The 19531-nt window shown below is 38.5% G+C and overlaps 1 protein-coding gene across 2 annotated transcripts in view; it reads left to right on the top strand.

The window, feature by feature from the left end:
* The window catches only part of LOC133462599 (leucine-rich repeat and fibronectin type-III domain-containing protein 2-like), a 219478-nt gene extending 202122 nt beyond the window's left edge, over positions 1-17356 (top strand). For both annotated transcript variants that reach the window (XM_061743920.1, XM_061743921.1), the window contains 2 exons: positions 6878-8271; positions 12066-17356. In XM_061743920.1, the coding sequence (XP_061599904.1) occupies positions 6899-8271; positions 12066-13056 (2364 nt within the window). In that variant the 5' untranslated portion in view covers positions 6878-6898 and the 3' untranslated portion in view covers positions 13057-17356. The remainder of the gene's footprint in view (positions 1-6877; positions 8272-12065) is intronic.
* Positions 17357-19531: the final 2175 nt, after the last annotated feature.

The raw sequence follows: 19531 nt of genomic DNA, 5'->3' as shown, positions 1-19531 counted from the left end.
TGTCTGGAAGGAGATATTTGATGCTCTCAGGGTTATTTTCAGAAGAGACATTGCAAAAAGAAATACCTGAGAGAATGGACAGGAAGGCTGACAGTTATCTTCTAAACGTATTGCTCCCAGCAGCATTGAAATGCATAACCATTAGATGGCTAAAACCAGAGCCTCCCACATACAACACATTTATTTGATGGAGGAAATTACAAACTCTTTAAGGTTTCAAAAAAAGGTGGAGTCCAGTCATGCCCTTATTGATAAAGTGATATACTTAGAGGCCTGCCCTTTTGCACCCGTACACTTTTGGGCCAGTAAAATACCATGGTGAACAAGAATGTGTGGACTATCCTACTGAAAGATCCTCCTGTTCGTTTGTCTGATGCACCATAAGAAAACCAGTGAACAGAATCAAATGTTAAGACAAGCTTTATTATATCATGCACAATGTTTTCCGGCCGGAGGTACACTTTTCTCAAACCACAAAGGTAGGAGAGAAAATGCACACGGTGGTCATGGATCCACTAGTATTTGTACTAAAAATGGAGGTGTTCTTTGTACGTGAACCCCATCTGCCAAACATATCAGACCTTCAGCCGTATGTCCCCGTTTATTGCTTCCTACTTAAGATGTCAACCCAGATAACGGATGAGACCAATCAGTGTTAAAACATATGTTTCTCTTCATTTTCTTCACCTAAAGAAACACTATTTAACAGCCTAGTCATAAAACAGGAGTTGACTCTGCAAATAGAGAAGATAGCTGAATTATAGCTGAACTCCTGAACAGGGGCTGACGCTGCAAATAGAGAAAAACCACCAGTGTAGAATCTTACAGAAAAACCTTACAAACTTTTAAGCAATTTCATAAAATCTTAACACTACCTCAGAGGGGATTTGACTTTTTATTTATTTATTTTTTCTCTTATCTCCCTTTTGTCATTACTTCATCTCATTATTATATGGTATTCTCCGTTAAACTTTTGACAATGTCATTGGTATCTAGTTGTCATGGTTTGGTCAGTTCCTGTTTTATTTTGAAACCCGTGCCTTTGTGTTTCAGTTCTGTTTTGACTTCCCTGATCTGCCCTGATTGTCTGCACCTGTGTCTCGTCAACCCAAAAATAAAATAAATAATCACAAAATAAAATAATCACAGGGGTTGACATTTCAACGAAAGTGTTTAAGCGTAGCAAGATTGTAACTTAGACTGATTTTCTTTTGATAGTACCTTTATAGATGTTATATCGTTTTTTATTTCGTTTTTATAACATATTATGGAGGGTTTGCCTTTTTTTCCATTTATTTTTATGTATATAGTTTGTCCAAGTGGTGTTGCCGTATTTTGCTTTCCAAGATGGCCGACGATGTTGGACGCGACTGCGCATGTGTGACTCAAATAGGGTAGGGACTCAAATAAGGTAGCGACAAACCCTTCTGTGTATATCTGGTCTTGTCTTTCCCTTGCTCCATGCTGGTCCGTACTGTTTCTACCTCCATGTTTCCTGTTAAGTTTTTCTCTCTACTCTCGTGTTTTTTGGTCAACCCTGCTCAGCAGCACTTTTGGTTTGTTTTTCGATATTAAATCACCTTTTTTTGGAACTCCTGTCTCCTGGTCTCTCCTGCGTTTGGGTCCTCATATACCAACTCATGAGGCTGGTCTTCTTTTGTCAAAATGAAATATGTGGAATGTATAGGCCTATAGCTATAAGAGACAGTAGAATGCAACTGTGGAAAAGTGTCATTATCTGTTGTTAAAAATAAATAAAAACTAAGTTAAAAAAACAACCTATTCCTGCAACAACCTAACTTTGTCAAAATAACACACTTGAACTGTTGCTATGGTCCAGCAGTCGGACATTTAGCTGCTATGTTTCTGTTGTCAGGAAATCAGTAACATAAATATAAATGCCCTTTCAAGAAAAGGGCAAAAATGCATTGATCTTTGTCCTCTAACATTTCTAATCTATATCATGAAGCTTTTAGACAGCTAACAGCTATTTTTACTCAACGCTCCCACCTAAATGTGTGAAATATTTTCTAATTTCTCATTCACTTTTTTTGAAGTACTGTACTTTTGAATTAATAAAGGCAAGAAACCTTTTTTTATATATTATATTTCTTTGTCTTTGGTACTAAAGCCTGCATTTAATGCTGCTTTGAAAAAATGTTTGCCTTTCTTTCTGCGGACACTTTAAAGCCTGAAAAATTGTAATTACTGAACTCTTTTTCCATTCATTGCAGGTGAACATTAATTTCTGTGTGCTGTTTTTTCTGGATCCAGCCATCTAATTAAAGCTTACTCTATGACTTCATTATGCTAATGTCTGTTTGCATTTTCATGGACATAGATGTCTTTTTGCATCAGCTGTGTTGCTCTCGTATTGCATAATCTCAATGTAGATTTTTAACTTAATGACTCAGAGATTCTTTTAAGCTTGAATGTTTGTGTTCAGTTTAAAATAGAAAGTCTTTTAGGATCATAACTTACCCAGTGGTTTGAAATGTAACACTGTCTGGATCAGTTTATCTTAATTTTCTAATGAGAGGCTCAAATGTGATAAAGTATTACAGTATTTAGAATCTTAATCATACAATGAACTCTGACAGAGTTTGGTATGAAATCCACGGTGGAAGATATGTAAGCCGTATTTCCAATCCAAACATGTCTCCAGATTCTAAAAATCTTTATGAAAGTCTGCTCCGCTGTTTCCATCAGAATAAGCAGGGTTTACATGTAAATGAAGCTCCTGAGAGATTAATCTGCAGTAGCCTGAGGTTTTGATTGTAAGTCACTCTCTACTACCTCATTATCTCAGTTGTTTTTAAGTGCTCATGCAATAAACTCAATTATTTTTCAGTGCTTGTTATTACACAATACTTTATTTATATGCCAATATCTGTCAAAATAGGAGGCAATAGTTGTTTTTTTTTTTTTAGATATTCCTAATAGCACCATCTATCAGAAAACGCTACATTTTTGGGAAAACTCAGAAAAATGTTGATGATCGTGTCCGAGGCAACAGATGCTCCGATTTTGGACTTCATCAGAGATGTTAACGTATTTTCGCGACCATTAGGCACATATAAACGTCTTTTTTTTTTTTTTTAAATGTGCCGCGCGCCCAATGACGCAATGCGCCCATTGTATTATTGTAAGGCGGACGTCATTGAGGCCTCCATAGGAAGGGGGGCGCGTGAATTGCCCGTGATTTGCGGACTGTCGTGCCCGTCGCAGCGCTGATCATTTCTCCCGGTCTCAGCTGATCATTTCTCCCGGTCTCAGCTGATCATTTCTACCTGTCTCTGCTGATCATTTCTCCCGGTCTCAGCTGATCATTTCTCCCGGTCTCAGCTGATCATTTCTACCTGTCCCAGCTGATCATTTCTCCCTGTCCCAGCTGATCATTTCTCCCGGTCTCAGCTGATCATTTCTCCCAGTCTCAGCTGATAATCTCTACCGGTCTCAGGCATTTCTACCGGTCTCAGGCTCGGATGAAACCCGACACGCTGAGTCTTGACAACAGTCGATGATCACTGATATACACACTGATATATGAGTTGTAAAACAAAATCAGGGGGATGGTGGATTGTATGAGGAAGCACTCACTGTAAACCAAATTTACCCAAGGGTACAATAAATAAATCTATCTATCTGTCTTAGCACACCTGTTTAATGCAGAAACGGAGGATGAAGATTTCGATGGGTTTGATTAATGTAATAACTTAAATAAAGTGTACAATCAAACTAAGTTTTGCTCCCGCTCTATGTTTAAATACACACTTGTAAGCTCGTGTGTGTGTTGCTGTAAAGCGGCGCACCACGTGTATGTGTTGTTGTGAGGCGGCGCATGTGTGTAGAGGGTGCCTTTTCAGTCGGTGCGCCGTGTGTGTGTTTTAAATACAGAAATGACACACAAAACTGAAGGTGCACCTTTCTACACGGCGCGCCGTAAGGTCGCGAAAATACCGTATGTCATGGATGACAGTACCTGATCAGGTGAGGGTGGGGTGAGGAGTGATCTTTTGATCATAGTCTGTGTTAATAAACGGTCGATGTCATTGTGACATCAGTTGTTAGTTTGCGAAATGTATCAAAGAAGCTTTTACTTTTAGGTCACAATCTTGATCATTTTTAACAGTGAGTCATAATATTTTCAGAACATGTAGGACCTGGGACCGGATCCTGAAACCTGATTGGTTGCCTGTTCTCTGTATGCGCAGTGTATCCATACTTCTTCACAAATTCAGATATTCAATGGATTAATTGAGTACTTTTTACCTTGACTGAATTGAAAAGCATCTTTCCCATACATCAGAAATATGGAGAAAAGTCTATGTAAATGTTAGTCAGACAAACATACTAATTTTGCTATTGATGAGACACTGTCCTTCTATCAAATTTGTTTAGTAGTTTACTTTTCACCTCTAAGTTCACCACTTAAATGTATTAATACATTGCTTAAACATTAGAGGTTAAGCAATTAAGTTACCAAGTAACCTTCCTGTAATGTTCAATGCCATCTCTAAAAAAGTCGAGGGTCACCGGGATTCAACCAAATTTGATATTTGTTCTGTATCTCAGCACCACTAACACACTTTTGAGCTGTATAGTATTTGTGCTTCTTGGTATTTCAGTGGTAGTTTTTTGTCTTTACAGTGGAGTGTGGATGGTACTGAATAGTTGATAAATACAATAAGAAAATGGATAGGGACCTTAAAGCACAGTCAGTGGTTAATGTGTTAAGGTAAATTAATATCTTCTAGTGTTGAAAAGTCACCTATGCTTCCCTTGCTGGTGCTCAAAAAATGCTAACCACATAGGGCACAAAATGTACGTGCTTGGAAGTTATATTAAACTTTCCAACTACATCCAGCAAGAGCTGCTTCCATTTCTGCAGTTTCTTCATTTTTTCTCCACCCTATCTGCCATACTTTTCCCTTTTCAGGGAAAATAACCCCTCATGAAATCAAAAAAGCAGTTTCTAAAGGTCTGCACTGAAGCATTTTGGTGGGCGTTTCTTGAGGTTTGACAGTTGGATGAATAGCTCGTATAATTTGGAGGAAGTAAATATATTTTGCACCATACAATTTCCATTGAACTGAATCTCAAAGTGATTACTCAGAAAACACCTGACAACAAACAACAAAGTTATGATCAACTTATGATCAAGTGTAACTTTTTGGCCTTGCGATATAGATTGTTTTTCTGTATTTTGCCAGTTAAAGTTTCTTTTTCCACCCATGCAAAAAGCCTGTATGACATAAAATTCAACATCTGCACCACCATCATGAGGTAATGCTGAATACCTGTAATTCCTCTCAAGAAGCACCTATTCTCCCTCAAAGGTGTAGTTTTACAAAGTCCTATTTATTTTCAACAGGAGTGTTTAGTGGCTCAAACACAGTATTTTGTTGGTAAATGGGTCAATTTGTTGTGTACTCATTTGCATATCAACTCATCTTTACTATAGTACAATATACTAATGAATACTTATGATTATGCTTCTCTCTATATTATTCTGACTTCTTTACATGTGTTAAAAGCTTCAGTAGTGCCGTAATATAAGCAGCGGTATTTGATCTGCAACACATAGTCCGGATGTAGCAGCTCTCATGATATTATTAAAACCTGGCTGAAATAATTTAACACATTATACTTATACAGTAATTGTGAGTTATTGTAGACGATACACATGAAAGCATGTTACCAAGAAGTCCAAGATAAAAAATCCTTTTGCTGCAACTAGCTTTTCACACATAGAATAGAATAAACGTTATTAATCCCCCGAGGAGAATTTTACTTGTGCAGCAGCAAACATACACACTCTCAACGATTTTATAAAATACACACGAAGTATGAAAAGGTATAAAAAAAGTATATCCTAAAATGTGCAATGTACAAAATACATACTAAACCAGAAAAACTAATAATATATACATGTGGAAAAATACCAGTGAAGTATTTAGAGGGAGAAGGTTATTGCACTTTCAGAAAGACAGGTTATTATTGCACTCGAGTGACTATAGTTGGTTGTTGTAGAGTCTGATTGCTGTCGGGATGAAGGACCTGCGGAAGCGTTCCTTATATAATATATAACCTAATATATACAGTACATATTATGAGTGATATACCCATATGGTTAACATAAATTAAAAAAGAGAGAACTGCCCCTCCCCATGTTTCCAGAGAGAACCACAGAGGAAAAGGTCCAGCTTTTCACATGTAGAACATGCTGGTCTAAAACAAATAGAAGAGGCTTGAAATGGATTTTCAGATTGTGTGATATCAGAGAGAATTAATGATACAAATGTCTGGGGTAATTACTAGTTCACTAGATGAGGCCAAGGAAGTCCACCTTTCATTTGAAGGAGTCAGGCAAGTGGGAGGGCTGTTAAGATATTCACATGCACATTCCAGCAGCCACGTCTGCCAAGTCTAACACTTCCAGGTGATGAAATTGTTCTACAATGTCTTGTTTTTTCAATAGAAAGTGTTCAAGGCACAGTGGAAATTTCTCTTCATGAGGCTGTTTAAATCTGAACTTTATTCAAAAAAAGTCTTCTTTCCATTGCCAAGTACTTGCATTTGAAGGTCATAACACTGAATATAAATTTGAGATATCATCAAGAATGAAGAAGCAGCTCATTAAGCTCATGAGCCGGATTTAACCATAAACTCTATGATAAATTCGTCTGACTTGGATGAATGGGTGTATTTACAGCAATTTGTGTGTATACCCTGCCTCATCAGAAGATGTGACAGATTCATATGACATATTTGTGGTGAGAAATGTATTTATTGTCCAACACGGACTGTTCTCACAATCATTGAAATTAGATATTCTATCAAACTGATAAATCATTTCTGTTCTTCTGCTTCACAGTTCCCCTTCATATGAGGTAACATGGACAAAGTGGTCACCTGTCTCCTGCTTCTGGGAACTGCAATTGGAATTGTCCATGCATGTCCCAAATACTGTGTCTGCCAGAACCTCTCAGAGTCACTGGGCACACTATGCCCCTCCAAGGGCCTGCTCTTTGTGCCCCCTGACATCGATCGGCGAACTGTGGAGCTCCGGCTTGGTGGAAATTTCATCCTCAAGATCACCACGCAGGACTTTGCCAATATGACAGGTCTAGTGGATCTCACTTTGTCCCGCAACACTATCGGTACCATCCAGCCTTTCTCTTTCATTGACCTCGAAACATTGAGATCCCTGCACATGGACACGAATCGGTTGACTGAACTGGGACCAGATGACCTCAGAGGACTGATAAACCTGCAGCACCTGATCCTAAACAATAATCAGCTCAATCAAATCTCAAAAACTGCCTTCGATGACTTGATACTGACACTGGAAGATCTAGATTTGTCATACAACAACTTGCGCAGTGTGCCTTGGGAAGCCGTCCGCAAGATGGTTAACCTACACCAGATTAGTCTGGACCATAACCTCATCTCCTTCATTGCTGAATCGACTTTCACAGACCTGGATAAACTGGCTCGCTTAGACCTTACTTCCAACCGCCTCCAGAAGCTCCCTCCAGACCCCATATTTGCACGCTCCCAGAGTAGTATGCTGATGAGCACTCCTTATGAACCTCACCTCTCTCTTAGCTTTGGTGGAAACCCATTGCATTGCAACTGTGAGGTACTTTGGATGCGAAGGCTGGAACGTGACGATGATATGGAAACTTGTGCTTCTCCTAACAATCTAAAGGGACGCTACTTTTGGTCTGTTCGTGAGGAGGAGTTTGTTTGTGAACCCCCTTTGATAACACAACATACTCACAAGTTGTTAGTGCTGGAGGGCCAAACAGCTAGCCTGCGCTGCAAAGCTATTGGAGATCCAATGCCAACTGTGCATTGGGTTGCACCGGACGACCGTTTGATCAGCAACTCCTCCAGAGCTACTGTATATGAAAATGGCACCCTGGACATAGGGATTACCACATCAAACGACTATGGCACTTTTACTTGCATAGCTGCTAATGCTGCAGGGGAATCCACAGCTTCCATTGAGCTATCAATCATACAACTCCCCCATATAACTAACAATACAAATCGTACCACACAAACAAAATCAGGACTTTCAGACATCACTAGCTCTACCAAGAGCAGAGGGGAGCCTAAAAGTCTTCCAGAGAAGGTGGTGGCTGTGTCAGAAGTGACTGCTATCTCTGCTCTTATCAAATGGACTGTCAGCAAATCAACTCCAAAGGTTAAAATGTTCCAGCTTCAGTACAACTGCTCTGAAGATGAAGTACTCGTTTACAGGTAAGAATGATTTGTGGATTAAGGAATCCAAATGTGACATTTGACAATTCTGGTTGCTGTGGCTAATTCATCCTGAGGTTCAGTATTTTGCTTCTGAATGTTAAAAGCACATTTTTATCGCAAGATTGCCACATGTTTGCAGGGTGAATTTTTGATATAGTAAACTTAATCATAAAGTGTTACTTTAAGATCAGCTGTAATCCTTTTTAATTAGGGCCCGAGCACTGACAGTGCGAAGGCCCTATTGTATCTGTAGGAGTTCTCGTTGTTTTTATTTTTCTTCCGACGAAATGAGGGGCTTTTTGCCCCCCTAAACGTGCCCCAAAAGTCACCAAATTTTGCACACAATTCAGGCCTGCCGAAAAATGTGATATTTAATGGTTTTATTTTAATGGGTGTGGCCTAATGGCCCAACAGCGCCCCCTAGAAAACTTTGTGCCTCAAGCCCCACAAAACGGTTTGACGTACATGCACGAAAATCGGTACACACCTGCAACTTAAAGAAAAGTCTCTTGGCGCCATGGCCGAAACCAAACAGGAAGTCAGCCATTTTGAATTAATCGTGTAATTTTGGCGCAATTTATGCCACTTTTTCGGCCGTTAATACGGCCTGAACTGTAACGTGCACCCAGGTGTGTTATACATCAAAAAGTGCGTCTCGATCCTGCGATGATTCGCATTACTTTTCTCAGTCAAGACGCTAGATGCCAAAAAGCACGCCCCCCTTCATCTGATTGGTCCATATTTGATAGTCCCTATTCTCTGCCATAACTTTTGAAGGGGTGGTGATACAGACATGTGGGTGGTGTCATCGGACTCGGTATTGAGTACTTGACCTTGGCCTGAATTAGCCCCGCCCCTTCTTCTGATTGGTCAATATGTCATAGTTCCTATTTTCTGCCATATTTTTTGAATGGTTTGATATAAAGAGTCATGGGTGGCGTCATAGGACTTAGTTTTGAGTCCTTGATCTTTATGGGTGACAATTACACGCGCGAGGGCCCATTCATCACTGCCTGCAGCTTTAACTCTTATTGAGATTTGTCTTTTTTTCATTAAAGTGACAATCGGGGAGGTACGGCTTTCACATATTTTATAAAAGTGAAACTCACAGAGAAATCCATGCTCTGAACCAGTAATTATAGATCCAAAAAGGAAAAGAATTGTAGAGCTCATTTCAATGTTTCCCTCTTAAACTGCTCAAGTCCATAGACGTGTGGACTCGGCAACTGCTGCTAGAGAGGGTTTGGTTCTGTGAAATCAATTTCCTTTTTCAAATAAGGCATTGAATGCTACAATTTTCAATTCAGATGACTGATTGAAAGCAGCCTTGACTCAATTTCTTTTTTTCTTCTTTTAAACAAGATTTTTATAACTCTGGGGAAAGTTTTGAGACAGAAAATGAGGATAATGAGAGGAGAGACAACACACAGCTAAGGGGCACGGGCCAAGACTTGAACACCTGGGCCAGCTGTACTAGGACTGCAGCTGTATATATATACACACACACACACGCACACGCACACGCACACACACACATATATATATATATATACCGTATACACATATATACCTGTGTATATATATAAACACACATATATATCAGAGAAATAGACAAACAAATATGAGACATACAAGGTAATATTGAATTTGCAAGGATGTGAGCCATAACAGTAGCATAATGCATAAGCAGTGGACAAAGTAATATATTTACTTATTGCTGTATTCAGCTGTAACCACATATTCCAACCTTATAACTAGCCGTTAACCTTTCCGTTATTCATCTTTCATCAAACATTTTTTACTTTTTGACCACTGTACACAACAAATTAAACATGAAAGTTTTGCCCTCTGTAACAAAACATATTCATTTACATATTATAGTATGGCTGTAGAGTATCTACGGTATTCTAAATTACAGTGTGGTTATTTTCCTGGCAGGACGGAAATAAGTTTAATGTGCCACTTTAGGGGATAGCAAATCTCAAAAAGTGTATTAATTAATGACAAAATGAAAAAATATAGACAAGAGATTCACTTTTAAGACTTTAAGTAAAAAAATATGATTTTATTTTTGTCTTTTCAGGTAACCAAACCAGTTTAGTTTTATGTTAACGGAAGATAAGTCACATGTTGTGCAGGTGCCCTATGCATATATATATATATATATATATATATATATATATATATATATATATATATATATATATACATACATAATTTACATATTTACATCCATTTCACTAAATACATCTAAATAAAATGAAACGATGACCTGCAAAAACAGGTCAAACAATGTCATGATTTCATTGCTAGCAAATGCTCTCTTTCACTCTGCCTCTAGCTGGCTGATGCAGTTTTCTCTGTCTGCACTCCAGCAATGGCATGATTAAAAATCAATCAGGGCCAAGTGGGGCAGCAGAGAGATTGCATGAGCTCCCTCACATATTTGAGGAAGCACAGCTTCTTTCAGAAAAAGCAATTAAGGATTAATAATGAACCACTGCCTCGCTGGTGTCTGGTGTCTGTATTGGAGGCGCTCTGGAGGGATCAGAGCTTGGATGCATGTAGTGTAAGAGAACTTAAACCCAGCTATGGAAAAACAACAGAGGAAGCTATTAATAAGTAACCTAACCAGTATGACTAAATCTTCAAGGATAGATTTCGACTAACTAACAATACAACAATGAACTTTTTTCCTGTAGAGGTAATTACACAAGAATCATGAGATGAGTGATGTGGTAAGATTTGACAAGTAGAGCTAATGACACAGAGGGCTTGCCTTACATGCCAACAAAGAAAGCAACAGTTATTTTTAAACTAAGTGTTGGATCAATTTGTGAACACCAGTCAAGCATTCCAGTGAAGTGTAAATTCTAACACATTTCATAAAATAAAGAAACGACATAGTCTGGGTAAAATTGGAATATGTGTATTATATTTGACTGTCGAGACATCAACACAGTGGCAAAATAAATGGACAGAGGGGTTTGTAATAGGAAGTCTCTAAAATTTGCATACATATCAGTGTGTTTGCACCCGTATGGGGCTTTGCAAATTGCCATCTGCATAACAAAAAATATTCAGGAGCAAGAAAACATAGACCACACAAAATCCACTGGTGTTCTGCATTAATTTTATAAGAAGTCAAGTGATGCAGCATGACAATGACCCTAATAGGCATTTTAAATAAACACATAAGTGTTTAGTTGGTGTATTATCGACTTCGGCAAATTGGGTTTGCCTATTATTGTGATTCAAATGAAGATCATATCACATCAAATTCATGCATAAAACGAACTCATTCCACAATGTTTAAATACTTTTCTTGTCACTGTAGGTTCCTACAACAATCTATTGATTTGCAGTAGCTCATGGACTTACAGCATCAACTTTCAATTTCAGTTAAAACCACTAAGGATCAGTGAATCAGTTATATATGTACATTTTAAATACTAGCAGTTGGACTTGCAACACCTTAACTCATGTTAAACTAAATGTAGAAGAAATTACATTTCACCAAAACAATATTTAAAAAGTGGCCATTCATTGCTTATCTCATTACTATTTTCTCCATCATTACACAATAGAATACACTGGAAGCAATTAAGCCATCTTTCTGATTTACTCTCTGCGTATAAAAAGTTTTTTGGAATGCTTATTTTTGGCTAGTTCCTAAATCTATTCTAGAGTATAAGAATGACTCAGCTCTGCTTCAATACTTTAGTATTTTAGCCTTGTCGTAATGTCCCATGACAAAAGTTGCTTAATGTTATGTCTGTTTCTGTTTTCAGGATGATTCCTAGGACTAACAGGGCCTTCGTAGTGACAAATCTTGTCCCAGGAATGCAGTATGACCTGTGTGTCTTGGCCATTTGGGATGACACCGCCACTACTCTCACTGCCACCAACATTGTGGGCTGTGTCCAATTTATCACCAGGGAGGACTACCCACAGTGCCAATCTCTTCACAGTGGCTTCATGGGCAGTACCATGATCCTGGTCATCGGCGGTATCATTGTGGCCACGCTGCTGGTGTTCATCATCATCCTCATGGTTCGCTATAAGGTCACCAATGGAATTCCAACCAGTAAATTACCTACTGTGAGTAACACATACTCACAGACCAATGGAGGAGTGAACAGGTTCAACGGCGCACCGCCACAGGTGAAGTCCACAGTGGTGGTTATGCGTGAAGAAATGGTAGAGTTCAAGTGTGGTTCTCTTCAGAGCAGCCTCTCCTCGTCCTCCTCCTCCTCTAACTCAATAGACAGCCAACCAGCGAGAATGGTTGGCGACCGCTACAGTGTTCAGGGCAGTGAATGCAGCACCTTGCCCAGCAGCAAGTTCATGAAACACGTACACACTGCGAAAGCACAACAGAGCCTGGACCACCTTTTAGGGGCCTTCACCTCACTAGAGCTACGACGGGTAGCCAAGGAACCCCAAGGGGCCTCTGGCCCCTCTTCCACTCCCAATGCCATGACAATAGTTCCTGCGGTGCCACCATCTGACAAAGAACCCCTTCTCGGGAGAGCTGACTCCACAACCATGCTAGGTCGTCTCCTGGGATATCCCCAGGAGGGAAAGCCCAAGAGGAGCCATTCATTTGACATGGGTCATGTAGCGGTGGCACAGTGCCGAAGCAGCCAACCTCGCAGGATCAGTAACATCTGGACTAAGCGTAGTCTGTCTGTTAACGGCATGCTGCTGCAGTGCGATGACAGCGAGGACGAGAAGCCCTCCTTTGAGAGCTCAGAGTGGGTGATGGAGAGCACAGTTTGAGTAAAGCCCACATATGTGATCTCTGGCCAAATAATCAACTGTTTTCTTGAAACAGACACGTGAACATAGAAGGAAAAGGACTCTTAAGGGAAGCTGCCTTTGAGTACTATGTGAACTTTGCCCATGTGAATACTGTTATAATGACGATGTGAGAAACGACACAATCAGCTATTACTCTTGGCCATGGTCAAAACTGTCTGACAGTGTTTACTACATTTGAAAAATTGTCCATTTTAAAACATCTGCAGAAATAGCTATTATGAAAAGGCTTCTGATCTGCATTCAAAAATAAATGTGTAAAGTGTATTTACTACATCTTGACCAAACTCTAGGAGGAGCTGCTTCAATTCCTGGACACTGGAATATCATGTTATGGACCTTTCACATAACATTGGACTACTGCGACAGTAGACAGCGGGACCAGAGGAGTTGATACAGTAGAAAATTGAAAAAAAAAAACAAAGTCATTTTTATTTTCATCTGGGTTTTTCTATCATTTTTACTATTTATTATTTGAGTTGATTCATCAGAAGACAGAGGCATAGCTCTGTAATGAGATTGTAGTTGTTGTTGATAATCAAAAACAGACAAATTTTAATCATTAAATATATCAATGCCCTTAATATGATTTACTCTGAACCCCAAGAGCCAGTCTTATATTTCTACCTCAGGTGATGTTTGATATGAGGTTGTTCATATGTGACAGTAAAATGAAAATACATCAAATGCTCTGTACATGGAACACAAGTTTTTACTTTGAACTTGTTCTCAAATGTTTCAGAGAACTAATTGTTGTCCAATCAGTACAATCCTGTAATTGTCCAGCTCAGAGTGAAATCCTGCAGTTTGAGTTCTTTGATTATCTCCCCATTGGTCGGTTCTGGTGACAGCGGTCCCTTCGGGCTGAAGGGCCACTGATGTAAACAGTGTTAGCCTCAGGGTGAGGTTTCAGATGCTATCAGTTCATATTACTGTATCCAGACACAAATGGTGTTTGAAATCTATCAAGCCTACTTAATCGTTTCCCCAGAGCAGCCAACACCAAGATTTATCACCAGATTGTGATTCCCTACAGGCAACACAAACAAGAGAGCATGATAATTACTCATTTACCCAGGTTAAATGGAGGAATTTGTCATTTAGTAGCTGGATAAAGGTTATTGTGCTGCTTGTGAGAAGCTGTCAGGCAGAGAAAAAGGGGAGAGGGATGTCTTATTTTGAGCCAATAAACTGAGAAGTCTGGAAATCTATTTCACCAGATTGCATGATACAGAACCTTTTTTGGGATTATCTGTCATTTGACTTGCATCACCAGAGGAACAGTCCATCCATCATTCTTATTCATACAGGGCTGTGCATTGCAGTAAGACACATTTAGTCACTGTTCAGAGCACTGCCTGCAATTATTTGCAACCCGCCTGCATTTTAATGCCTTTTTCTTGAGATTGAGATTGCAGCATTTCAAAATGTGGGTTGGTCATCATTTTCCTTTAAACTGCTTTCCTCCTACAGTAGGTGTACCGTTCTGTATATTGGCATTTTTTTTAGTACAATAATTGAGTGAGACTGTAACAGAAATGGGGGTAAAACTGTGCAGTGGTACTTTTATTTTCATGTGAAGCAAACAGTGAGAAGGTGCTTTACTGTGGTGTACCAACATGGTCGTTGTTAGTTGGCTTAATGAAATGGGATTTTACACGGTACTGCAAGCGGGGAGAGGGGAGCTGAGATTTCTCACAGGGTTGAAACACTCAGTTGACTAAAATATTTGCTCACTAATTCCTAATGATGCTTCTTCATAAAAGTAGACTTGGTTTATGCTTGAGGTTCCAAATGCGGATGCTTTTTGGTCACGCCACAAAGCCACATGTTGACATGTTCTTACATCTTTTTATTTTGACTCCCTCTGATAAGTAGCATCCAATATATGCATTAATACTGATATCTATGAACATTTATCTGACACGCCACATCAGTCAGGTGAATGTGTCTACATGTAGCCTATACAAGAAGAATTGAGTCATATTCAAATCACTTCCATTCAACCATTTAACCATTTTCATTGCGTTGTACTGTTAATATAAAATAATGCAGGAAAATAACTTATGCTATATGAAATTATAGTACAAGAAAAAAACTTGCGTTAACCCGTAAACAGAAGTATGTATTTTTTGATAAACATTCACAGTTACAATACTTAAAGAAAAAGTTTATTAGCATTTGCTGTCTCATCTTGCACATAACCTAGTGGGACTTCGCATAGAGACACTTTCTGTGTCAGTCAGTACGTTTACATGCACTAACACAAATTTGAATTGTTGCCTTAATCCGACTGATACCGAAGTTTTAAAAGCCATGTATCAACCTTAACTGCACTGTAGTTGAACCAAACTGAAGCTGTTGAGATCGAGCTTTTAATGCCAGATAATGCGTCCTAATCTGAGTTATTGTGGCATGTATACGCAACCCAAGATTAGCCGAGCTAGTGACTGTCCCAGGACTCCCCCTTCCGGAAGTGACGAGCCGCAGGAGCTAAAATAATAACAGTCACGCCGTCAAAACCACGTGGTAACAGAAGAAGAAGAGCAAGACTTTGCGCGCCTATTCCCTGCAACGTGATCAGGCTTAGTATGTACGAAATTTACCAAGCTGATGCATCGTTAGCGTCCATTTTTTCGCATGTTGTCCTCCTTCGCAATTGTTTACTAATTGTACTGGAAAAATGCCAACGCAAAAGTACGTGTGGCGCTGCGGAGTCGAACGCATCTCAATCAATAATTCGATTGTCCAAGTATACATGTGCAATGTATACTTGGATTTTTTCGGAAAATACAGTTTAATCCTTAGCTAGATTGTAACCAATAGCTTGTTTTAGATGTGCATGTAACCACACTGACTGTCCATACCTCGTGGCAGAGAACGTAACCAACAGTAATCATTTATCACAGTACCCAAATTCATGCTAAGTGCATTGTGGTTACTCTACAACACATTATTCATCATCATTTTTTGTTATAGCAAAAAAAATTGACATTCAACTTGGAAAAATGTATGCATTTAGAATGGTAACATCACGTTCTGGAAGGAACAGAGTCCCTGGAGTTGCTTGTGAACATTATAGACAATGCATTTGATTCTACAGGAAGCCAGAGGCAGCTTTCCATTTTTCGAGAGCATATAGCCACATTCTCTCTTGAGCTTGAACTAATTTTCCATATTGACACATTTGAGATAAGACTTTTTTTCATCCCAATTGTGGAAGATTTCACCGTTACAATACCAGTAAAAATGAAATATCACAGCATGATAAAATATGAAAAATAGACACTATACATGTCTAATAATATAAAAAGTATATACTTTGAAAAAGAAAATTAGTACCATATGAGGATCAATGAGGGCCATAAATGAGTGAAAATACTGCTCATCTCCGCTCTCATTAGGACAGACATTATCAACTATAATTATTATAAAGATAAAGGCGTAAAGGTGTATCTTTTCACTAACCAAAGGCACTACCAAATAATTGAGCAGTCAGTAACCCATTCTTTTTTTTTTGCACAGTCCTAATGTATGAAAGTACTGTAGTTTCAAGAAATTTCTTGTTTTTCATTTTAAGATGAATTATTTAATACTTGTTTAAATATACTTTTTTCTCACTAAATGAATGTTTGAGGTGTCACAATAGAGGGTTTTTTTTATCTCTTGCCAAATACTAAGGAATTCAAACTCATATAATGTCATCTCAACTAAGTTAGGTCCAATAAGAACTTCTAATTTCATCATTTGACTCGTGCTAAATTATACATTCCCCCAGAATTGTTCAAATAACTCATTTGAAGTTATAAACTGAAATGTCACCACATTTATTCCTCAGTTCAATATTCCTCAGTTCAACATTTTCATGGTCCTATGATCCAGTGGCATTACATAAAATAATTTTGTCATTAATTCTTTGCTAACTGATTGAAATAAAAAAGTAAAAACTATGAAAAGCCATGACTTGTAAAACCCCCTTGTTGTCCAAATCCCACCAGAGGAACATCAGTGAGCAAGTATTTTAAGTCTTTGAATGAAGCAACCCTTTAACCTCTCTGCTTGTAACGTCAAGTATCATCCTCCTCCACTACGCTAACTAACACTATGAATTTAAGTGTGTACTTGATTCAATGTAGACATGATTCTCACCTGAGGTTCTAGGACAAAAAAAACAAACAAAAAAAAACACAACAAATGTTTCTGTGTGACTACATTTTGCTACAAAAGAATATAAAATATGAATTAATTCCTATGAACTAAACCGTCTCCCTTGTGTTTTCTCTTCTTGCAGTCTAAGCTACCCTACTTCATGGGTGTGATTGCTAATGAGATTTTTGAGCCTCATCTGTCTGAGTTGAAAGTGTTGGCATGCTATTTTTCATCACAAAGAACAAAGCGTAATGGAGTATCTTTCCCCTCATCGTATGTTTTCTTACTGCATTTGGGCCAAGGGTTTTCCTCCTGAGGTCCAGCTGCTGTAATCAGGCCAGTTGCTGCTGACTCACCTCGACAATGTCCTTATTATAAATCACCTGTACCTGCAGCTCTTGGCCAGAGTCCATAATCAGGCTTTAATTCATATAATCTCCCAGGAAAGGTGCTTAGAGCAGCACAGAGTAAATATAATCTCCAAACGTGCTAAGTATCGTGTGACAAGAAAGCGATATGCAGCTGATGAAGCTCTAAGAGGAGAACAGCCCGGTCTCATGCTGTGAAGATAATCTTACACGCACGTTTGCAAATACAAACTAAATATGATGCAATACTTCTGATAAAAGCAGGTACATTGCACCAGATCTTCAGAGGTTTATTTGTGAGATTATGTTGAACACGAAGAACAGATGTTGTACAAAAAACAAATCAGAAGATATCACTATTGAATTTTCACACTGCTGTTCTCTGTGGAAAATATATGAATTCCTTTTTTTTTTTATTTGTCTGTATATATATTAATGGTAAATACCAAGTTGGTAAAAACCTAAGGCATATATATGCATTTTTAATACATATATATATATATATATATATATATATATATTTATATATATTTATTCCAATATAATTTTATATTTTATATATAAATTCTGTCACAAATTATCATTTTAATGTTACTTATAGAAAAAAAAAAACCTCGACATGAGCTCATGCCACCAGTCATCTGATAAGCATACATTTTTGGTAAATAGTATTTGATGTTTTTATCTCCAAGAAAGATAGGCCGTTTAGTTCTTGCTAGTTTCCACTAGCAGGGGTTCTGGGTAGTTTTTCAAGAACAGCCCTGTAAAAGAAGAACGTCTGCTGTGCAAAAAACATTCAAACATTGTATACCTTGTGTGGCACTACAGTGTGATATAAAAAAAGGCATTCTGGCTGAAGGGACTGATGTGAAATGCACTTTTTGTGCGACTATTCGATGGCCATTCAGTGGGTTTCTTTCATAAGCAAAGACTGTAAAAGATTACGTTCAGATTTCAGATTTCTTTAATTGTCATTGCAACAAGTACAAGGAAAGCAAGTTACAGGCCAGAATAATAGACTATGCATTAGTCAAGTGACCTGTTGGTTTCAGAAGAGCATTTTTTAAGCCTTTTTTTTCTTTGTACTCCATGTGGCCATGTTGGCCCGGAAAGCCAACACAAAAATGCCCACAGTATGTCAATCAAAGTTAGCTGTGGCTATCAGCTCCTTTAGCCGATCCCCACCAAAACAGTGGCAGAGCTGCTGGCAGACATTTACAGCTGAATATCCTGTTTTACGTGTGGATTTGAAGGCATTTAAAAAAAGACTGCCGCACTTAGCTGACGCTGGGTTAGAATAAACTGTAATTGCTTCACTAAGTGCGGTAGCATGACGATGTCCAATGTCTCTGAATAAAGCCACACAGGCTGTCATCATACAGTCTGTTTAATGTCAAACTGTGCACACGTGCATGAAATGTAAATTAACCTGTTGCCACCTTTGCTCACAGAGAGAAGGTGACCTCAACGCTACAATGGAAAATATGAAGATCTCAGCAGATTTTTTATGGACGCTACAAAAAGAAGAGGAAATTGTGATTCTATTTGAAATACCACATCAATCAGGTTTTATTTTTGTCTTCTCTAATTGTTTGTGCATTTGGAAAAAAAACAAACCTAGTGAGCAGAGCTACTGAGGTTATGTTTGACTGAAGTGTTTGTATTCTATTAAACTTCAAATGTGTCTTTTTCTTGCTTTAAATATTGTGACCATAGCTCAGGGTAGACTGTGTTGCTCATTGTAATTTGCACTTATTTGTTCATATCAATTCATATTAGCATGAGCTCCTGGCACTATTAGAAAAAACGCACTGCTTTTCTGCAGCTGCTTCAACCAACTTTCCACCCCCTTTTTTCTAAAAATATAGCCATGCAGGACATTTTCTGAATTAGGAACGGACCTTGGCTCTATGTAAAGA

This window comes from Cololabis saira, chromosome 16, assembly GCF_033807715.1.
Source record: "Cololabis saira isolate AMF1-May2022 chromosome 16, fColSai1.1, whole genome shotgun sequence".
Lineage (NCBI taxonomy): Eukaryota > Metazoa > Chordata > Actinopteri > Beloniformes > Belonidae > Cololabis > Cololabis saira.
This window is presented reverse-complemented; position numbering and strand designations above follow the sequence as displayed.